The sequence below is a fragment of the Scylla paramamosain genome, chromosome 29 (genome assembly GCF_035594125.1).
Source record: "Scylla paramamosain isolate STU-SP2022 chromosome 29, ASM3559412v1, whole genome shotgun sequence".
Taxonomy (NCBI): Eukaryota; Metazoa; Arthropoda; class Malacostraca; order Decapoda; family Portunidae; genus Scylla; species Scylla paramamosain.
In genome coordinates, this window is record NC_087179.1 from 6,000,771 (window position 1) to 6,022,868 (window position 22,098).

Consider the following 22,098-nt stretch of genomic DNA (forward strand, 5'->3'; position numbering starts at 1 on the left):
ACTTTTCATCAGGTGAATGTCACTCCTCATCTAAACCATATGTTCCTAACGTTCTGTTTTCATGTTCAAAGGTCTGGGTGCGGATTGACAGAGTTCGCAAAAGTTTAGAAGCTCCTTATTCGGGACCTTATGAAGTAATACAACGTGACCCGAAATATTTCATCCTCAGACTTCCTCAGGGTGACACGTCTGTATCTATTGACCGTTTGAAGCCAGCTTATATACCAATCACTAGACAAGCACCATCTAATGATAGAGATGACCTGACTACGTCTACCTTAGACTCTAATTCATCTCCTTTGCCTGATATCTCTGCTTCTACACCTTCCCCTTCTGCTCATTTCCAGTCTGATCTTCCTCGCCATACCATACCTAACTTCCCTCATACAACTCGTTCAGGGAGAACAGTGTATTTCAATCAACACCCTCACTATTTATATTACTAGGTGAACTCCGTTCTTGAGGGGGGAGTATTGTAGGAGTACATAGATACACCATTAGAAGTTCGAGGTAGGTTCCATTAATGCGGTTTACACCTCGTTGGGTACTGCCACGGTCTCGGTCATTCGGCTGACTGGACGCCTACCTAAAACACCACACACTCACGCCTGCAATGGTTTTCCTTTATTGTAATTTAAGCACCACCTGGAGTTTGGGCCTCTGTTGTTGTATACTTGCTGTGACCGTGTGAACAGCGCCCGCAAATAAACTCACGGCACCTGTCTGGAAGTTTCTGTACCGATCCCCGCTCTACACTACACTAGCTCTTCCTGAAAATGTCTCACCCACACCCTACTGATCTCCATGTCAGTTTGAAAAGCAGCCTATTCCGAGTTATCCTGTAACTTGGTAAAACGAGAGTATTTCGCAATAATCATGCCAAACACAGGCAGAGGAGGATATTAAGTGTAGGAGGTAAAAGGAGATAGCAGCATGGATCTCGTGTTATTAAGTAGTGCCGATAAGAATCTTGGCCAATCACAGGCTACGCAGAACGATACATATACCTACACCTAAGCTCACGGGTCACACGAGCCTTCTCCGTTCCTTTCTGGCCAAGACTTGCATGAAGGTAGACAAGCATTCTCCTACTCAGACGAGCCGCTGCTATCCAAGCCAGCAGATCGAATCACCCCGGGTAGTCACAGTGAGTGGGAGACCAACCGTGTGGGATAACACCAAGGAGGCAACCAGGAAAGGGGTGAGGTCTCAATCCCCCTGCAGGTGTTGCCGAGGAAGGGACTCTCCGAGGAATGGATGAATCGCCAGGGAGAAAACACGAGGTCCGCCAGGGACCACGAGGGACCGCCAGGGACACTCTCTGGGCAAGAAGGTACGCCACTTTGTGTACCCTTCGCCCTCACCATCATCAGCGACTCCGGGTGGCCACATACCTAGATCCTGACCTGCTTAAGAGGACTCTGCCATCTACTCCTTCCGTTCCCGAACAGATAAGCACTAACGGGATCTCAAAGTTAGTCAGGTACTTTTAATTTTTTTTTTTTTTTTTTTTTACTATTGGAAGAGCGTTTAGGCGTTGGCTACTCTGCCACATCACACAGTTTCTCTTAAATATATAATTTTTTTTTTACTTTTTATTGAAATTCAAGTATTAAGTATGGATTATTTCGCCCATGAAACCATGCAGTGCTACGAATGGTTCGAATTTTAAGATAATAAATAGTCTTGTTATTACATAAAATATTACATCATTTCACAAAATAGCTTTGCGGCATTGTCATGTAGATCCAGCACCCGGGGTGTTTATCGGTAGGGTTAGGTGCCTCAGGTCAGAGAGAGGGGTGGCCCAGCCTCTCAGGGGTCACTCCCAAGATAGAAGGAATTCCCAATTACTCGCTTGTTCTTCACAGCCAGAAGAAAGAAGGCATAAATATTTTTAGAGAGGAAGGCCAATAGAGGTCCAATCATTGCACCATCCAGAGCAAAATCTCAAAGAGCCAAAGCCACTAACATGAGTTAGACGACAGTGCGACGAATCTGCTCTTCCCCCAATCGACATTACACGATACAATTCCATGAACAAATAAATTACAGAAAAATTATTGACATATCACACATTACTATAAATACACGCTCAGGCGGACCGTCCGGTTGCCTGAACAGGCGGCCTGACGGGGCACCTGATGTCACCCACACACTATTCAGTCCTGCCTCAAAGTCACGCTCAGTTCTAGAGAGACACCGCGGAGTAAAGATCATGGCTTCTCCCCTAGATAAAGAAGAGTTGGATCTACTTGTGACTGCAGCTGTAGCGGCGACTTGCACGTTATTACAGAAGACCAAGAAGAGGAGAGTATGCTGAAAAGGGATGGACTGTCACATATGAAGTTACTGAAGGAGCTGAGATTAGACTCAGTAGATTAGCTTATTTAACGAAGGATGGATGAACAGACTTGACGCTGCTGTCTCTAGTAAGTCCTTTTATTAAGAAGCAAGACACATGCATGCGTAAGGCTATATCACTTCATGAGAGACTGACTGCTACACTCCACTTCCTGGCAATGGGTCGAGCATATGAAGATCTGAAGTTTTTGACATGCATTTCTCCGCAAGCCCTGGGATGCTTTATACCAGAGACATGAGATGAAAGCAATAAAGCAATAAAAAGAAAGGAAAGAATAGAAAAGAAAGAAAGCAATAAAGAAAATGAGAGATAAACATAATCTAAAACAAGTGGATGATCAGCAGGTAATCAAACAAGGAAACAAGTGGTAGTCAGGAGCAGTAAAATAAAAATCGATACTCTACTACTATTGCTACTATACTTTTATCACTACTACTACTACTACTACTACTACTACTACTACTACTACTGCTGCTGCTGCTGTGCTGCTGCATAATAATAATAATAATAATAATAATAATAATAATAATAATAATAATAATTATTATTATTATTATTATTATTATTATTATTATTATTAATATTGTTGTTATTATTATTATTATTATTATTATTATTATTATTATTATTATTATTATTATTATTATAATTGCAACGCATGACAGAGAGAGAGAGAGAGAGAGAGAGAGAGAGAGAGAGAGAGAGAGAGAGAGAGAGAGAGGGGGGGGAGGAGAGGGAGGGACGAACAAGAGTCTAGCTACAGTGACAGACTGAGACTTCCTACCGAATGGCTAGCAAGACGTATGTCTCTCTCTCTCTCTCTCTCTCTCTCTCTCTCTCTCTCTCTCTCTCTCTGTGTCTGTCAGTCTGTGTCTCATTTGCTTCTTTCTCCACTTACCGCTCCTTACAGCTTCTGAGCCCGTCCATCTTTCCCTCTTCTCTCCCCACCATGTGACCTCACTCCTCCCTCCCTTCCTCCCTCCTCCATTCTTCCGAGAGAGAGAGAGAGAGAGAGAGAGAGAGAGAGAGAGAGAGAGAGAGAGAGAGAGAGAGAGAGAGAGAGAATTTTTTACCTGCGGCTTAAAACCTCTGTACTGTTAAAATAGTTCGTTATTTGTCAGCTTTTTCACACAGTTTTTGTAACGCGTTAGTTTTGCTGATAGTACTGCTGTATACACACATACACTCACACACAGATATTCATGTTTAATAATGATAATTATAGTGACATAATCCACTGCTGGACAAGCGCAATGCAAACTAATCCCATCTTATTGTTCCCGAGTTATTAGGGTGCAGTGAAAGAAGGTTAGACAGATCTATGAATGGGGATGATAGGTGGATATAGGTAGGTATGTTTTACATAGGGACTGCTACGTGTAAGTCCATTAGGTTTTTTGTAGATTCCTTTCTATTTTGTTATTATATTCTTATTGATATTATTGAGTTTCAAGATCATGGCTCCTTGGTAAGGTTCATGATTTTTTTTATTTTATGTAAGAGGGGCACTGGCCAAGGGCAACAAAAGATGAGAAAAGGCCCACTGGTAGAAAATTCAGAAGTCTGAAGATGGTGAGCGCAAGATCGTTAGTTTTTTGCGCACATAGACACAACATCCTACTTTGGACTGAAAATGAAGATTAAGAGTGTAGGAGTGAATAGAGAAAGGTGCCTGAGGCACTTAGGTTTCGATGAGGGAAAGAAATTGAAGTTTAGTAGAGGAGACGTGGTGTTCCACAGACTGAAAATTATGATTAAGTGGGGTGTCAAAACACATAGAGTCGATACCTAAAGATCAGTCGGACCTGTTCATTGTATAGCTGGTATAAGTGTTGTGTTGTTGGCATTACAAGAAGTGCGCGATGCACCTGATGGAACGAAGCGCGTGGAATATCCTTCCTTATGTCACTATCTTCTCGCACTGTGTGAGTGACCAGTTATTTGGATGAAATTAAATAGCAAAGGGGGTAAAAGATGGTTTGTGTGTAAATGAGTTACGTGAAGAGAAGTCAAGGTTAAAGTAACGTAGAGCATATCATTTAATTATCTCGAATGTCGGAGCCTCGTTACAAATTGCAAATTACTGGGTTTTAAGTTTATACTTCACATGCACTCATCAATGTCGGCTGCTCCATTAATTTAGCTTACCCGCCCAAAAAAAATAGATAAATAAATAAAATAAAATAAAATAAAATAAATAATAAATAAATAAATAAAGCATCCCTAACCATTTCTACACTATTTATTTATTTATTTATTTTATATTTTTGTTTAATTTCGTTACTTTAAATGTCATCTTATTACTTTTGCCCATGAAGAAACTTGTGTATTTCGACATTTTCCTTTTGACTGTAGTGAAACTTTAACTTAGACCTGCTTTTCTTACCTTCTTCTCCACCAAACGTTATTGTCTTAAGTCACTTTCTTTTTCATTGGTAGTGTGACTTAACTTCATATATTCATATATTTTTTTACTTTTTTATGCAAGAGGGTCACTGACCAAGGGTAACAAAATTATAAGAAAAAAGACCCACTTTGGTGCTATTTCCCAAAAGACTGCCGAATGAAAAGTCAGATGACGGAGGATAAGTGTCTTGAAACCTTCCTCTTGAAAAAGTTCAAGTCATAGGAAGAAGAAAGTACATAAACAGGCAGGGAGTTTCAGAGTTTACCAGGAAAAGGGATGAATGATTTAGTTAACTCTTGCATTAGAAAGGAGGACAAAAAAAAAAGGGTGAGAGAAAGAAGAAAGTATTGTGCAGCTAGGCCGCAGGAGGAGGGGAGGCACATCAGGAGAAAGATCAGATGACCTGTTAAAATGAAAATAGCAAGAGTTGCAACATTGCGGCGATGAGAGAGAGGCTGAAGGCAGTCAGTTGGAAAAAAGCGTTGATAAGACGAAAAGCTTTTTATTCCACCCTGTCTAAAAGACCGGTTTGAGTGGAACCCCGACATACATGTGAAACATATTCCATACATGGACGGATAAGGTCCCTGTAGAGAGTACAGAAAAAAAAAAAACTGGTTCGACTCGACTCAGAACACCTAACTTCACTAAAGCTGTTTTAGCTAGAGATGAGATGTGAACTTTTCGGTTTAGATTATAAGTAAAGGACAGACTGAGGATGTTCACTGGAGAAGAGGGGAACAGCTGAGTGCCAATGAAGAATAGGGAATAATTATCTAGAAGGTTGTGTCGAGTTGATAGATGGAGAAATTGTGTTTTTGAGGCAATGAACAATACTAAGTTTGCTCCTCCCCTATCAGAAATTTTAGTGAGATCAGAAGTACGGCGTTCTGTGGCTTCCCTGCATGAGCTGTTTACTCCCTGAAAGGTTGGACGTCTTCGAAAAGACGTGGAAAAGTGCAGGGTGGTATCATCAGCGTAGGAATGGATAGGAGAAGAAATTTGGTTTAGATCATTGGTGAATAAGAGGAAGAGGTTGGATAACAGGACATAACCCTGAGGAATACCACTGTTAATAGACTTAGAATAACAGTGACCGTCTATCACAGCAGCAATAGAACAGTCATGTGGAAGTTTTCACTTGTATCACGCATTTATCAAAGTATTTTCGGTTTATGATGTGATTTGTATATAAATTGTAAAGTTATATTAAAGGGTAATTAAGGTTAATATAGTACAAACTAAGAATTAGTTACCACTATAAGTAAAAGGGGAAAGTGAGTGTGCGGATTGTGGGTAGCATTTCTTCTGACGTGGCGTTTGGGATCCAAGCTCGGTGCTTGACTCATGTTGTTGGGAACAGTCGCCAGTCAGCCGCCCACCAGTTCACTTCTCAGCCCCTCTATAATCCTCACTTGTAAATTTCCCCAAGTTGATGATAACTTAGAAACACGGGACCCTGGACAGCAGCAAATAGCCAGTCTGTACTACGTATCACGACCAGCAGCTGGTAGTGGACACCAGCGTCTTGGAATCACCTACCCGGCCACCGCTCCATGCTAGTCACGTGTACCACAGTTAAGTTATCGGTTATTTATGATGATATCTAGCCAGGCTTTTTGCGTTAGTGTGTTAGCTGGGAGAGCATTAGGGTGAGTGAAGTCTAACAAAGTTCCCACAAGTCAGAAAGGCCGTACGAGGGTGGTTTGGAAATTAAAACTTTGTGCCAGACCTATCAAAAGCTATTGATATGTCTAAGGCAACAGCGAAAGTTTCAAGACGTAATGAGGAAAGACAGAAGATCAGCAGTAGAGCAACCTAGATGGAAACCATACTGATAGAAGGCTGTGAAGTGATAGATGTTAAGAATCTTCGTATTGAGTATGGATTCAAAAACTTTAGAAAGGCAGGAAATTAAAGCAATAGGACGGTAGTTTGAGGGAATAGAATGATCACTCTTTTTAGGAACAGGCTGAATGTAGGCATATTTCCAGCAGGAAGGAAAGGTAGATGTTTTTAGACAAAGTTAGAAGAGTTTGACTAGGCAAGGTGCAACTATGGAGCCTCAGTTTTGGAGAATAATAGGAGGAACCCATCAGGTCCAAAAGCCTTCCAAGGGTTAAGGCTAGCGAGGGCATGGAAAACATCATTGCTAAGGATCTCAATGGGTAGCATGCAGTAATCGGAGGATGCAGGAGAGGAAGGAACAAGCCCTGAATCGTCCAAGGTAGAGTTTTTAGTAAAGGTTTGAGGAAGGCACAGAAGACCGAGCGCATTGGAGAAAAGTGATCCGCTATGGCGACCCCTAATTGGGAGCAGTCGAAAGAAGATTCAGTCTCTCTCTCTCTCTCTCTCTCTCTCTCTCTCTCTCTCTCTCTCTCTCTCTCTCTCTCTCTTTCTCGTATTTGAATACAGATTAAAAGCACGTTGTACCTACAGTAAAAAAAAAAAAAAAAATTGGCGAGTTCAATAAATTAAACAACTATGCAGTGAATATAAATGCTATACCATCATAAACAAAAAAAAAAAAAAAAATATGCTACAGAGATGCAACTGATAAATGAATACTAAATTGTCTGTAATTATTCTGAAAGCAATAATGTTAAAAGAAAAAATAGTCAGTGAATATTAGAATTTGAATGATTACGGCTGTGTGAGAAGTAAAAAACTGCTTACATTACGTTCGTGTGATAACTCATAAATACAGTGGTCTACTACATTTAGTATCCATTTTCTTTGCTGTTAAATCGTTTTCTTTTATGGTAATATGGTACATACGTTACTCACATCTGCGTGAACACACTGTAAGCTATGAACTGTGATTCATATTAATTTAATTTCACACAATTTTCCGTGGTGAGGTGTGTATTTCCTTTTTTAATTGCATTCAGACATGAATAAAATGCGTAAATAATCAAACTCATCTTTGTTAAACACACACACACACACACACACACACACACACACACACACAATTTAAAAAAAAATTTAATAAGGGGGGTGAAGAAAAGAAAGCTAGCTAAGAGAAAGTGGGTGGGAAGAGAAGAGGTGAAAAAAAAGTATGAGAAAGATAGGTTGTGGGCTCGACGCACACACGGAATTTCCTTATATAAGCATGAGACAGCAACACCTGACGCTAAGTGGCCTTCGCTGATACTCCACAATCTCTCTCTCTCTCTCTCTCTCTCTCTCTCTCTCTCTTGTAAAGCATACAAATTACTTGATAGTCTTATATTTCTTTCACTTTACTTCGATGAAAATATTTTATATTGAACAATAAAAATAATTAATAACTAATACAAAATAATTAAAGAAACAATAAACAGAAGAGAAAGAGAGAGAGAGAGAGAGAGAGAGAGAGAGAGAGAGAGAGAGAGAGAGAGAGAGAGAGAGAGAGAGAGATGTTACATAAAAGGGAAAAAACTCACTCCATCTTAAGATTCACGTGGCAATGTAATGATATTACCTATATTTTGTCAATGTTTGTTTTCTCTTGTGTTCCATAAGTAGTTCTTTGTCTTGGCACACCTTCTTTTTTCTCTTTTCCCGTTTTGTTATTCGTATTTATTGTCTTCGTTTTTGTAAGAATATTTTCATTTATTTTCTTTCTTTATGATACACGCGTATTTTCTTTTCCCCGAGCTTGCTCCAACACCTAAAGATAGATAGATAGTGTCTACAGTATATAAACATACGCTACGAAAACAAAAAGATTGCTAAAATTTGTATATTTTAATGTTTCTACAAAAGAAAGTATATACTTAAAGTAGATGAATAAATGAGTAATATATGAAAAATCGTCGCGTGCATATATTTGAAGTATCTCGCAAGGAATTCGGAAACTTTATCATCGGGAGGAAAAATATTTAATTTATGGTTTCATGCAGATGTCACTGGTAGCTATGTCTCGCACGTACGTGAATTTCATGCTTATAAATATTATGAATTCCCTACATGTCTGTCATGTTGCTGAGGAAAATGTTCTTTTTTACTTTTATATCTTATTGCTTCAAAGTCTCTAACGCTTATATCACATTTCCTTATAATAAAACACTTTATTATCAGATGTTGTGAGTTATTTGCCAATAGTGGGAGTTTATAAATACAAAAAAGCATCATTTTGAGGCTAATCACAATGATCAAATTATATATAATCAAGTATCTTTTCAGAGTTTCTGATGGACAGATTACCTCACGCGAAGTGCCGTGCACGCATTGCACGTACTTAATGGGAAGACGATTATACCTTTAAAGTGTCATTGTTTCATCACTTTTTTTTTCACCTTCTCTATCTCGTGTACAGTAGAAAAAAAAAAAAAATAATAATGCGGAACTTTTGTCGAACATTTTTACTATTGGCTCTTTAAATTCATTGACAGTATTCCTACTGGACTCATCTCCAATATCATCTATGAATTTACCTATTCGAGTTGTAAGACTCGATATATTGGAGAAACCAAGAGAAACCTAACACATAAAATCATTGAGCACAAAGGCAATTCGATACGTACACAGAAACAATTAGCTCATCCCCCATTCTCAGCAATAAGAGCACATTCACATGCACTGAATCATCCCTTTACTGAGAAGGGCTTCAAAATATTCACAAAGTTGACGCACATAAAGACTTTAAAATATTAGAAGCTATTTACCTTAAACACTCAAAACTTTAATTAAACAAGCAGTTATCATCATTCTAACTATACATTTTATAAACTCTTCTCGGAGCTTCGGGTTCCGTGTTAGCAACCAATCTCACTCCCACGCCGCCACCCTCTGTCAGTCCTCACCTCCCCACTAGCAAGAGCACATCAGGGCTGTTTTATCACACTGTACCGTAATTTTTTTTCTCTTTGTTTTTTTTTTTTTTTCAGTGTCTACAAATATGTTTTACCATATATCTTTATTGTCTACACTTTTTTTTCGTTACTATTCCAGTGTTTGCCTCACCTTATAAGTCTCTATTTTGTTTTACGCATGTTGTTGTAACCTCTAAGGGTTAATGTCTTATTTTTTTTCTTTTTTGTTGTTGTATATGTACTTTGGATTTGTGTATTAATTCTATTGTTTTTTTTTAGCCCGAAGATGTCTTTGAGAAACGCTGCGCAAGTCATGAATGAAGAAAGAAACCCCGGTCTATCTCTGCTCACCTCTTCTGTATTTCGAAATTTATCTATTTTTTCTCTCTCTCTCTCTCTCTCTCTCTCTCTCTCTCTCTCTCTCTCTCTCTCTCTCTCTCTCTCTCTCTCTCTCTCTCTCTCTCTCTCTCTCTCTCTATATATATATTATAGATATACATATAAGAACATAAGAAATGAGGGAAGCTGCAAGAAGCGACCAGGCTTACACGTGGCAGTCCCTGTATGAAACACACCTACCTATTTCCATCAGTTATCCCCATCCATAAACTTGTCTAATCTTCTCTTAAAGCTCTCTAGTGTCCTAGCACTAACTACATGATTACTGATTCCGTTCCATTCATCTACCACTCTATTTGAGAACCAATTTTTTCCTATCTCCTTCCTAAACCTAAATTTTTCAAGTTTGAACCCGTTATTTCTTGTTCTACCTTGGTTGCTGATCCTAAGAATTTTGCTTACATCTCCCTTGTTATAACCCTTATACCACTCAAAGACTTCTATCAGGTCCCCTCTTAACCTACGTCTCTCTAGAGAATTTAACAGCTTCAACCTCGCCTCGTAAGGAATACTCCTCATCCCCTGTATCCTTTTAGTCATTCTCCTCTGTACTGATTCTAATAGACCTATATCTTTCCTGTAATGTGGGGACCAGAACTGCACAGCGTAGTCTAGATGAGGTCTGGCCAGCGCCAAGTATAACTTTAATATTACTTCCGGCCTTCTACTTTTAACACTCCTAAAAATGAATCCTAGTACCCTATTTGCCATGTTTCTGGCTTCTATGCATTGTTTCCCTAGGCGGAGTTCAAAGCTAACTATAACTCCTAAATCTTTCTCGTACCCTGTACCTACCAGAGTTTGGTAGGTATATAATTGGTTTGGTATATAATACGAGTCATGTTCGAAACTTTTTCTTTCTGTCCCCAGCCCTCTGCGAGATGGCAATATATATATATATATATATATATATATATATATATATATATATATATATATATATATATATATATATATATATATATATATATATATATATATATATATATATATATTATAGATATAATACGAGTCATGCTCGAAACTTTTTTCTTTCTGTCACTCACTCTGCGAGACAGCAAGATACATGCAAAGTCAACGTCACAGGGATGGCAAGATATATGCAAAGTCAATGTCACAGGGACGGCAAGATATATGCAAAGTCAATGTCACAATCTTAACCATGAGAATGATATACGAGTATAATACAATAATGTACATAATACTGCGTATTGATTGCATAAAACACGTATCACACATGAAAATGAAAGAAAAAAAAAGTAAGATAACACGAATCAAGTTGATGAGGCGAGGGCGCCTGTGGGAAAACTCTTGCTAATCAAAAATTTTCTCACAGTGTTCAGATATTATGTGTGGGGGGCTAAATCTGAGGTACAGACATACTGGTGTGAGTGAAGAGTATCGCGTCAGTAAGGCAAGGACACGCAGGTAGCGAAGCAATGGTGCGGTATTCCCTTCTGTTGGCAGTGCTTGCCTTGGTTTTGCACACTGACGGTAGGTGTCCAGGCGTTGAGACATGAGGTAACGTCGTGCTGCGGTACAGTGGCGCTACTGTGATGAGGCTTCGTGGTCTGTCATGACATATAGTAAATTTTGTACCGAACACAGCACTTTGTTACGTTATCATGACGTGCTTAGATCGTGACGCAGTCAGCAATATACCACTATGATCCAATGCGAAGATGCAGGGACCGTGGAAAAAGTGCTTCACATCTGTACTCACACAAATTTGGACTCATTTGGCTGCCCCCATCCCTTTTATACTTTCCGCTGTCGGTCGGGGAGGACTGATTTCACTTGTGGTGCAACTGTGACATGGTCATGACGGTCGTGACACTCGTGACCCTCTTATGCGCATCGTGCCTTAAGCTTTTTAAACTCCTTTTCCATTTCGCCGTAAATAACCGCCATAAATCCATCATGATTAATAATGAAAAATATGGTGAAAAAACTGAGAGAACGCCGGGAGCTTTCATCAGCAACATATTAGGAGGCAGCAGTAGAAATACTTCAGAGAATTTCATGTTCATGCAGACCAGCATAGGTGGATGCTGTGAACTTATCTCCAATCGAATTGTGATATCCCTCAACGTTTCCCTTTGTCTTACAACACGAGGATAGTCACAGCCTGACACATGTACCTTTCACTCAGATTTGAAAATTAAAGTGACTAGAAAAAATTACCAATATTTAAGTTCGCATTTGGTGAGGGGAGTAAAAGTGTCCTTAGGTCGGGCTTGCTCTTCTCACATCGACCCAAAATCCTCCCTTAACTAATCCTACATTAACCTCTGCAACATTCATGGCATTATATATAATTTTCAATATGTGGAATATTGTTTCTCCCCTCCTCATCTTTTCGTCTGAAACAACAGGTGTTTGAGGACACTGATAGTAACCCTTCCTCTGTTCCCTCTTACTTTTCCTAACCTCACTTTCACCCCAAAGCTGGATATGGTATCTACGTGAGAAACAATTTGTTCGCGTGTACACATCCTGGAGACTTCTGAATTTTACTCCATCTGTCACAAATATGAGTCACTCTCAGATTAGATGAACCTGTGCTGTATATTTTACCCAACTCCTCTAACAATAAAAAAAACTCTTCGATCATAACACTTTCAAAGTGGAGCACATCCTAACTAACTCCCCTTTCATGGAGATCTCTATTCCTGGAGATTTCATTGTTCATCACCAAGTTTGGCTTTCATCTCTCTCCACTTACCAGTCTGGTAAACAAGCCTTTAACTATGCTATCCTCCACGACCTAGAGCATCTAGCGCAGTACCCTACCAGTATTCCTGGCCATCTTGGATATATATATCCAACAATATTTTCGGTCTTTTCTAACATCTAATCTTTCTGCTTGTTTTTAATCTATCGCTTCAATTCCTTCTGAGCATGCTCCAAAGCAGAGGTGCAGCTAGAGTTTTGCTTCCGCTGGTTAGGAGAGACCTGAAGAGATATTATTCTGATTTTCCGTGGAATGATTACTGCTTCCGTGTCTGGGACCCATTTATGTGTGCTGAGGCTATTCGATTAATTGTTCTAGTACCACATTTATGCAGTTCTCTTAGTTAAGACAAAACATGAATTTAATCTCGTCCATCAATAATATTTCAATAGTTATGAGATCAATAGCATTCCCCTCCGCAAGCAATGCAGTTAAATCCATACACTTCGTTGTGTAGTGTTTTGTATCCACAAGGAAATAGTTCGCAACTCGGGGAAAAGTGGTCTCCACCGACCTGTACTTTCCCTCCATCCAGTCTTCTGTGGATGGTTTGTTGGTGTGTTGCGTTGTGTGATGCCTTATATTACATAACATACATATAGCCTTCCTTCCAAGTAGTAAAATGAGTCATATATATATAAAAATCTTTTTCCAATGTATTTTTACTAGGACTTCAATGTACACCCCAGGAAGGATCGGCGTGATTTAGTGCGTAGGATTATAGATCTGGACATTGTGTCGTTATATTTTAATATCTAATATATTTTTAATACCTGTGACATACCTATGATGATGGTGAGGCATCCAGTTCGCCTGCCGCTCTTACCAAATCCTTTCTTTGGTTACTGGCGCTGGCTAGATGAGTTGAGGATTGCAGTAAACTCGCTTATCTCTCCCAACATTGGAACTACTGTGATGACTTATTCACAACACAAAAGGATTCTCGCCAGGGATATAAACTCGGTCTCTACGAAGTGTGAGGAATGCTGCTTGGAAAACTCCTCCTACAGGGTTAACTGGGCTTGAAATAAGTTTAGAAAAATAGGAGCGGTCAAGAGCACATGTACGTATTACGTCCTTGAGTGCGCGTTGTGTGAGCGAAACTCGTCTGTATAAATCGTGCATTTACATAATTCGGATGATTTAGTCCTTGTTTCCAAAACCTTTCCTTTGTTTGCAGCAATACCTCCTCGGAACCTGAGGACGAGACTGTGGAGCAGACCAAGCGCAAGTAATAAGATCATTGGTGGTCATGAGGCGGCAGAAGGCCAACTACCTTATCAGGTATGAATCTTTTCAACTTTTGTTCGAGCACTGACAGTCTGGTGATTACAGGTGTATTAAATCAAAGATAGATGAAGGTTACTGAGTTGGCAAAGTGTGGACTGGACATAAAAAGCTAGTCATCAAGAACAGGAATTGTTGATCCCTCACCGTCGTCTACCACTGCCATTTCACCTCTTCCATCCGTCCCTCATCACCGTTCATGGCGGCGAGTGAATCATTGTAAGGCCATGTGTATTTCACAACCGATTTATCCATTATTTGACGTGAGGGTATTGTAGGCTCCGAATTTCTTAGGAAAGTTTGTTACTAAGAAAGCTAAAGATTCTCCTGCTGGAATGTCAAACAAGAGGCAGAGGCTGGGATCCTCGATTGTTGGGTGCGGATTGGGCGACTTATATGGCTTTAAATGAACTGTTTATATATATATATATATATATATATATATATATATATATATATATATATATATATATATATATATATATATATATATATATATATATATATATATATATATATATATATATATATATATATATATATATATATATATATATATATATATATATATATATATATATATATATATATATATATATATATATATGTATATATATATATATATGTATATATATATATATATATATATATATATATATATATATATATATATATATATATATATATATATATATATATATATATATATATATATATATGTAGTAGGATTACTTTGTCTGTCCGTCGGTCCTTTTGCTCCGGAGTGAGTGTATCAATATTAAAGCGAATTATTGTCAACTTTTCTTCACTTAAAAGTAAAGAATACAAGGACAACACTTGCAGAGCCAGGGGCCGTATTTACAAAGATTCTTAACTATATAAGTTTGAGTCAGGAGCTCAGGTCTTATGCTTAGAGTTGTGCTTAACTTCCAAAGCCGGGCTGAGTCTAGGTCTTAAATTTAAGACAGGTTCGGAGTATGCTTAACTGTAAGTGTCACGCTTAAGACAAGTTAACCAAACAAAGATGGCTTATCGTCGAGCCCAAGCCTGCCACCTCAAGAATTAACAGTCCCATCAGGATGTTCTCAGTGACTTGAATGACACTGAACTGTTGGACATACATAGACTAGACCTGCAGGAGTGTTATTTGTGACAGATTTGGCAGGAGATACCTTGGAGAACACCACCAGAAAGAGTAATGCGCTGACGCTAGTAATTACACTAATGATTACAGTGTTATTTAGCTAATGGGAAATGAAGCTCTGCAGCAATGATGACCTTGGGTCTTCCTGTTTCCTGTTTGGTGTGTCTCATTTATCTTCTTAGTAATCGAGCCTGATGCCGCTGAATGAGTGAAGCCCTTCAGGCTACATCTTTCCTCATAATATTGACTGGATGAGGAAGGAAAGCCTCGCCCTCAGTCTACTTGGGTTTCCTCTATTGGTCTTTTCGTCCTTAGTAAACAAAAAGAACAGTAAAGGCGGCGTTGCTGAGTGGGAGTAGCGGGGCAACGCTGGCTCAGGGACGTAAACACTGAGATAAAATATATTTGTTTTGAGCGAGATCTAATTTACTTATCAAAAACCACAAATTTATGGCTCACATCCTGACAGAATTGATGATAAATTATTATTTTTGTTATTTGATAAGAAAAAATGTAAAGAGACTGCACTATTAACACGATATTAAGAAATACAAGATTTTACTGTTTTGCTCTTTCACCATTTCATACTAGGGCTTAAGAATTTGTCTCAGTACAACTTTAAGACCTCTTAGGAGTTAAGCACAAGTCTAAGTAGAAGGCTGAGAACCTTTGTTAATACAGCCCCAGGAGTCAACAGCAGAGATAACACGTAGTGGCTGCTCCGGCAGAGGCGTGGGCAGGTGTTCGTGAGAACCTCTGGTTCGATCTGCCTGCTCTCTCGCTCCAGGCACACATTAGGATTTATGTCAGAATTCAAAGATCCGCAGATGTGTATGCGGTTGTCATATGCACATATTTTGCCAAATACCCGATACGTATATCAAATTATGACATCCTCACGGATGCGGATGCGGATGCGTTCAGGATTTTGGTATAAAATCACTATATAGCACCACTTATTGGCAGATGGCCGCTGTGATAAGTGCTCAGCGCTGCCAGTTCATATTTTTTAGTCTTATTTTATATAATTATTCAACATAAAGTTAAGGACGAAACAATTAAATCACAATCACACACACACACACACACACACACACACACACACACACACACACACACACACACACACACACACACACACACACACACACACACACTGTCTCTCTCTCTCTCTCTCTCTCTCTCTCTCTCTCTCTCTCTCTCTCTCTCTCTCTCTCTCTCGTACAATTATATACAGTACTATTACACAGTACATACATACATACTTTAACATATTTACATGATACATGCAGTCACTGTGTAAAATGCTCTCCTTCCTTCTGCCTTTCCGCAAAACTCTTGACACAAAGTTGTGTAAATTTTAAAGGAAATCAATAAGAGGTGTAATTCGATTAAATGATTAAGTAAACATGCATTAATTCATTTTTTTAATTATGCAAGCTCTGTACTCTGTAGTCTGTAATGTATAAAATGTATCCGCCACATCCTCTATGTATGTATGGTCTGGACGCAGGTATTTATTTCATCACAAGTGTGGATGCGGATGCGGATGTCTAATTTATCAGAACTGCGGATGCGGATACGGGCATCGTACGGACACGGCCACGTAATTCATAAAAGCTGTTTTTGCTAGATATGAGATGCGAAGTTTCCAGTTTAGATTATAAGTAAAGGAGAGACCGAGGATGTTCAGTGTAGAAGAGGGGGACAGTTCAGTGTCACTGAAGAAGAGGGGATAGTTGTCTGGAAGATTGTGTCTTGATAGATGGAGGAATTGAGTTTTTTAAGCATTGAACAATACCAAGTTTGCTCTGCCCCAATCAGAAATCTTAGAGAGATCAGAAATCAGGCATTCTTTGGCTTCTCTGCATGAACTGTTTGTTTCTTGAAGGGTTGAATTTCTATGAAAAGACATGAAAAAGTGCAGGGTGGTATCATCAGCGCAGGAGTGGATAGGACAAGAAGTCTGGTTTAGAAGATCATTTTTGAATAATAAGAAGAGAGTGGGTGACAGGACAGAACCCTGTGGAACACAACTGTTAATAGATTTAGGAGAACAGTGACCATCTACCACAGCAGCAATAGAACAGTCAGAAAAAGAGAAGGATAGAAGCCATAGGAGGGTAGTTTGGACATCAAAACCTTGTGCCAAACTCTATCAATAGGTTTTGATATGTCCAAGACAACAGCAAGAGTTAAACCAAAATTTTTAGAAGAGGATGACCAATACTCAGAAAGGAAAGCCAGAAGATCACCAATAGAGCACCATTGACGTAACCTATACTGGTGATCAGATAGAAGATTGTAAAATGATAGATGTTTAAGAATTTTCCTGTTGTGGATAGAGTGAAAAAAAAAATAGATAGGCAGGAAATTAAAGCAATAGGACGTTAGTTTGAGGGATTAGAACAGTCGAACTCTTTTAGGAACAGGCTGAATGCTGGCAAACTTCCAGCAAGAAGAAAAGGCCGGTAAATGTTAACAAACAGAGCTGAAAGAGTTTTGACTAGGCAAGGTGCAACCATGGAGGCGCAGTTTCGGAGAACAATAGGAGGAACTCCATCAGGTCCATAAGCTTACCGAGGGTTTAGGCCAGCGAAGGCATGGAAAACTTCATTGTGAAGAATTTTAATAGGTAGCATGAAGTAGTCAGAGGGTGGAAGAGAGGGAGTAACGTGTCCAGAATCATCAAAGACAGACTTTTTAGCAAAGATTTGAGCAAAGACTTCAGTTTTAGACATAGATGTGATAGCAGTGGTGCCATCTGCTTGAAATAAAGGAGGAAAAAAAAGAAGCAAAGTTATTGGAAATGCTTTTCACTAGGTGCCAGAAGTTACGAGAGAAGTTGGATCTTTAAAGATTTTGACACTTTCTATTAATGAAGGAATTTTTGGCTAGTTGGAGAACAGACTTGGCATGGTTCCTGGCAGAAATATAAAGCGCATGAGATTCTGGTGATGGAAGGCTTAAGTAGCTTTTGTGGGCTCACTTCTCTATCATGTATAGCACGAGAACAGGCTGTGTTAAACCAAGGTTTGGAAGGTTTAGGTCGAGAAAAAGAGTGAGGAATGTACACGCCCATGCCAGACACTATCACCTTTGTTATGTGTTCGGCACACATACGTGTGGGTATGTTTTAACTGCCTTTCGCCTTAGATACACGCTAGACACCATTTGTACACACGTCCAATATTTCTTCCTTGGGATATGCATATAGGGAGGAGTCAGTAGACACCTGTCCAAACGATGATTTTTTCTAGCAAGATCTTGAGCATTGGACCGGTTTGTACCGGGTCAGGCAGTGCTGTGAGCTCTCGAATGATCCAGTTGTGGCTTCACTGAACACAACACAAGGGGGCAGTCACAGCCTGCCCTCTAAAGACAACTCTCTTTCTTTACACAACTCTTCATTCACCTAATGCATTCACACCCTTCACGCAAAATAAAAAAAATAAAAAAAATAAAAAATATGGTCACTCCTACACCAGGCTCGGAGTCTCCGTCTTGGGGAGGAGACCACAAATGTCCCCAGGTCGGACTACTACTCTTCTGGTATCGACCCTAAGTTTCTTGATACCTACCTTAACTTTTTTTTCATTAAATTCTGCAACATTCTCGGCCTTAGATCTAATTTTCAATATGTGGAACATCACCTCTTCTCTAATGAACTCAACTTCTGCTCACTGAAACGCAGGTGTCTCAGGCAACTGACTGAAGCCCTTTCTCTGTTCCTTCCTACTATCCCTGTCATCACTTTCAATTCAAAACTGGATGTTGTGTCTATGTGCACGAGAAATTAACTTTTGAAACTCCCAAATTTTGTTTCGTCTGCCTACGACTTCAGAGTCACTCTCAAACTAAATTTATGTGTTGTATACTTCTTAACTAATTCCTCTGACTATATAAGAAAAAAAATCTGAATAATTGATTTCCAAAACGGGGAACATCCTGACTCTCAAGTTCGCAGAGATCCCCATTCTTGAAGACTTAAATGTTCACCACCAACTTCGACTGCCCTCTCCTTTTATTGACCAACCTGGTGAACTAGCCTTTAACTTTGCTATCTTTCATGACCTAAAGCAACTAGTTCAACACTCAACTCGTATTCCTAACCGACTTGAGATTCGCTCAACATTCTTGACCTTTTCATAACCTTTAATCCTTCTGCTTATGCTGTCTTTGGCACTATCTTCTTTGTTTGGCTCTTCCGATCACAACTTCATATATATCTGTATCTTGCCTTAACCCTCCAATTCTTCCTCACGATTCCCAAAAGCAGAAGTACTTCTGAGTTTTGCATCTCCTAATTGGGGTGATCTGAGGAAGTATTACTCTGTTTGGAATGGCTACTGCTTCCGTGTCATACACCCGTCCTTATGTGCTGAGCCTATAACAAAGGTGATAGTGTCTGGTATAAAGACATTCATTCCTTAATATTTCTCTCACCCTAAACTTTCCAAACCTTGGTGTATTTAACATAGCCTGTTGTCGTGCTACACATGAAAGAGAGGTGGCTCAAAAAAGGTACATGAGTATTCCATCATCTTAATCTCATGCACTTTATATTTCCGCTTCGAATCATTCCAAGTCTGCCTTTCTTTGTAGATCTAACTCCCCTCATGACTTCTGGCACCTTACAAAAAATATCTTCATCTTTCCCTTCCTTATTTTAATCTGATGGCACCACTGCCATCTCCTCTATCTCTAAAGCTGAAAACTCTGTTCAAGGAGGAGGCAGTAGACACCTGCCGAAACGATAATTACTCCCAGTGAGGTCTAAAGCACTGTTCAGGGGGTGCTGTGAACTTATCATTAAACCCAGCTGTGACTTCACTGAACGTTTCCCTTTGTGTCTCACAACACAAGGGGGCAGTCACAGCCTGCCCTCTAAAGACAACTCTCTTCCTCCACACAAAACTACAAGCACCTAATAACACCCACACCCTTCACTCAAAAAATTTTAAAATCATCATGACGACTCCTACACCAGCCTCGGAGTCCCCATCTGGGGAGGGGACCATAAATGTCCCCAGGTCGGACTGCCTTTCTGTCGACGACCCTAAGTGTCTTGACACCCCCCCTCAACTTTTTATTCATTAACTTCTGCAACATTCGCGGTCTAAGATCTAATTTTCAATCTGTAGAACACCACCTCTCCTCTTCTAAACCTCATCTTCTTTTCCTCACTGAAACTCAGGTGTCTGAGGCAACTGACAGTAGCCCCTTTTCTGTTTCCTCCTACTTTCTCTATCCTCATTTTCGATCCAAAGCTGGATGCTGCGTTTATGTGCGCAATGACTTAACCTGCTCTCGTGCCCACGCTCTTGAATCTTCCGAGTTTTCCACCATCTGGCTACGACTACAGAGTCACTCTCATACTAAATTTATCTGTGCTGTATACCTCTCTCCTAACTCCTTTGACTATAAGAAATTCTTTGACTACTTAACTTCCAAAGTGGAGCACATTCTGACCCTCTTCCCTTTTGCAGAGATCTCCATTCTTGGAGATTTCAATGTTCACCACCAGCTTTGGCTTTCCTCTCCCTTCACTGACCATCCTGGTGAACTAGCCTACAACTTTGCTATCCTCCATGACCTAGAGCAATTGGTGCAACACTCTACTCGCATTCCTGACCGTCTTGAAGATACGCCCAACATTCTTGACCTTTTCTTGACCTCTAATCCTTCTGCTTATGCTGTCACCCTTTCTTCTCCGTTGGGCTCCTCCGATCACAATCTCATATCTTTATCTTGTCCTATCACTCCAGTCCCTCCTCAGGATCCCCCTAAGCGAAGGTGCCTCTGGCGTTTTGCCTCTGCCAGTTGGGGGGATCTGAGGAGGTATTTTGCTGATTTTCCTTGGAATGACTACTGCTTCCGTGTCAGAGACCCGTCTTTGTGTGCTGAGCGCATGACAGAGGTGATAGTGTCTGGCATGGAGGCGTACATTCCTCACTATTTTTCTCGTCCTGAACCTTCTAAACCTTGGTTTAACACAGCTTGTTCTCGTGCTATACATGATAAGAGAGGTGGCCCACAAAAGGTACTTAAGCCTTCCATCACCAGAATCTCATGCACTTTATATTTCTGCCCGGAACCATGCCAAGTCTGTTCTCCAACTAGCCAAAAACTCCTTCATTAACAAAAAATGTCAAAACCTTTCAAGATCTAACTCCCCTCGTGATTTCTGGCATCTAGCCAAAAATATCTCCAATAACTTTGCTTCTTCTTCTTTCCCTCCTCTACTTCAACCAGATGGCACCACTGCTATCACATCTATTTCTAAAGCTGAACTCTTCGCTCAAACCTTTGATGGGGTCCCTCCTATTGTTCTCCAATAGCAGAGGATAGGACAAGAAGTTTGGTTTAGAAGATCATTAATGAATAATAAGAAGAAAGTGGGTGACAGGACAGAACCCTGAGGAACACCACTGTTAATATATTTAGGAGAACAGTGACCGTCTAACACAGCAGCAATAGAACAGTCAGAAAGGAAACTTGAGATGAAGTTACAGAGAGAAGTACAGAAGCTGTAGGAGGGTAGTTTGGAAATCAAAGCTTTGTGCCAGACTCTATCAAAAGCTTTTGATATGTCCAAGGCAACAGCAAGAGTTTCACCAAAATCTCTAAAAGAGGATGACCAAGACTCAGTAAGGAAAGCCAGAAGATCACCAGTAGAGCGGCCTTCATGGAGCCCATACTGGCGATCAGATAGAAGGTTGTGAAGTGAAAGACATTTAAGAATATTCCTGCTGAGGATAGATTCAAAAACTTTAGATAGGCAGGAAATTAAAGCAATAGGACGGTAGTTTGAGGGATTAGAACGGTCACCCTTTTTAGGTACAGGTTGAATGTAGGCAAACTTCCAGCAAGAAGGAAAGGTAGATGTTGATAGACAGAACTGAAAGAGTTTGACTAGGCAAAGTGCAAGCACGGAGGCACAGTTTCGGAGAACAATAGGAG

The 22,098-nt window shown here is 39.8% G+C and overlaps 1 protein-coding gene across 1 annotated transcript in view; it reads left to right on the top strand.

Moving 5' to 3' along the window:
• Positions 1-11,304: 11,304 nt before the first annotated feature.
• Positions 11,305-22,098, top strand: part of LOC135115201 (trypsin-1-like) — a 30,736-nt gene continuing 19,942 nt past the window's right edge. Inside the window, exons 1-2 of the mRNA XM_064031708.1 lie at positions 11,305-11,464; positions 13,885-13,988. Coding sequence (XP_063887778.1) covers positions 11,410-11,464; positions 13,885-13,988 — 159 coding nt within the window. The 5' untranslated portion in view covers positions 11,305-11,409. The remainder of the gene's footprint in view (positions 11,465-13,884; positions 13,989-22,098) is intronic.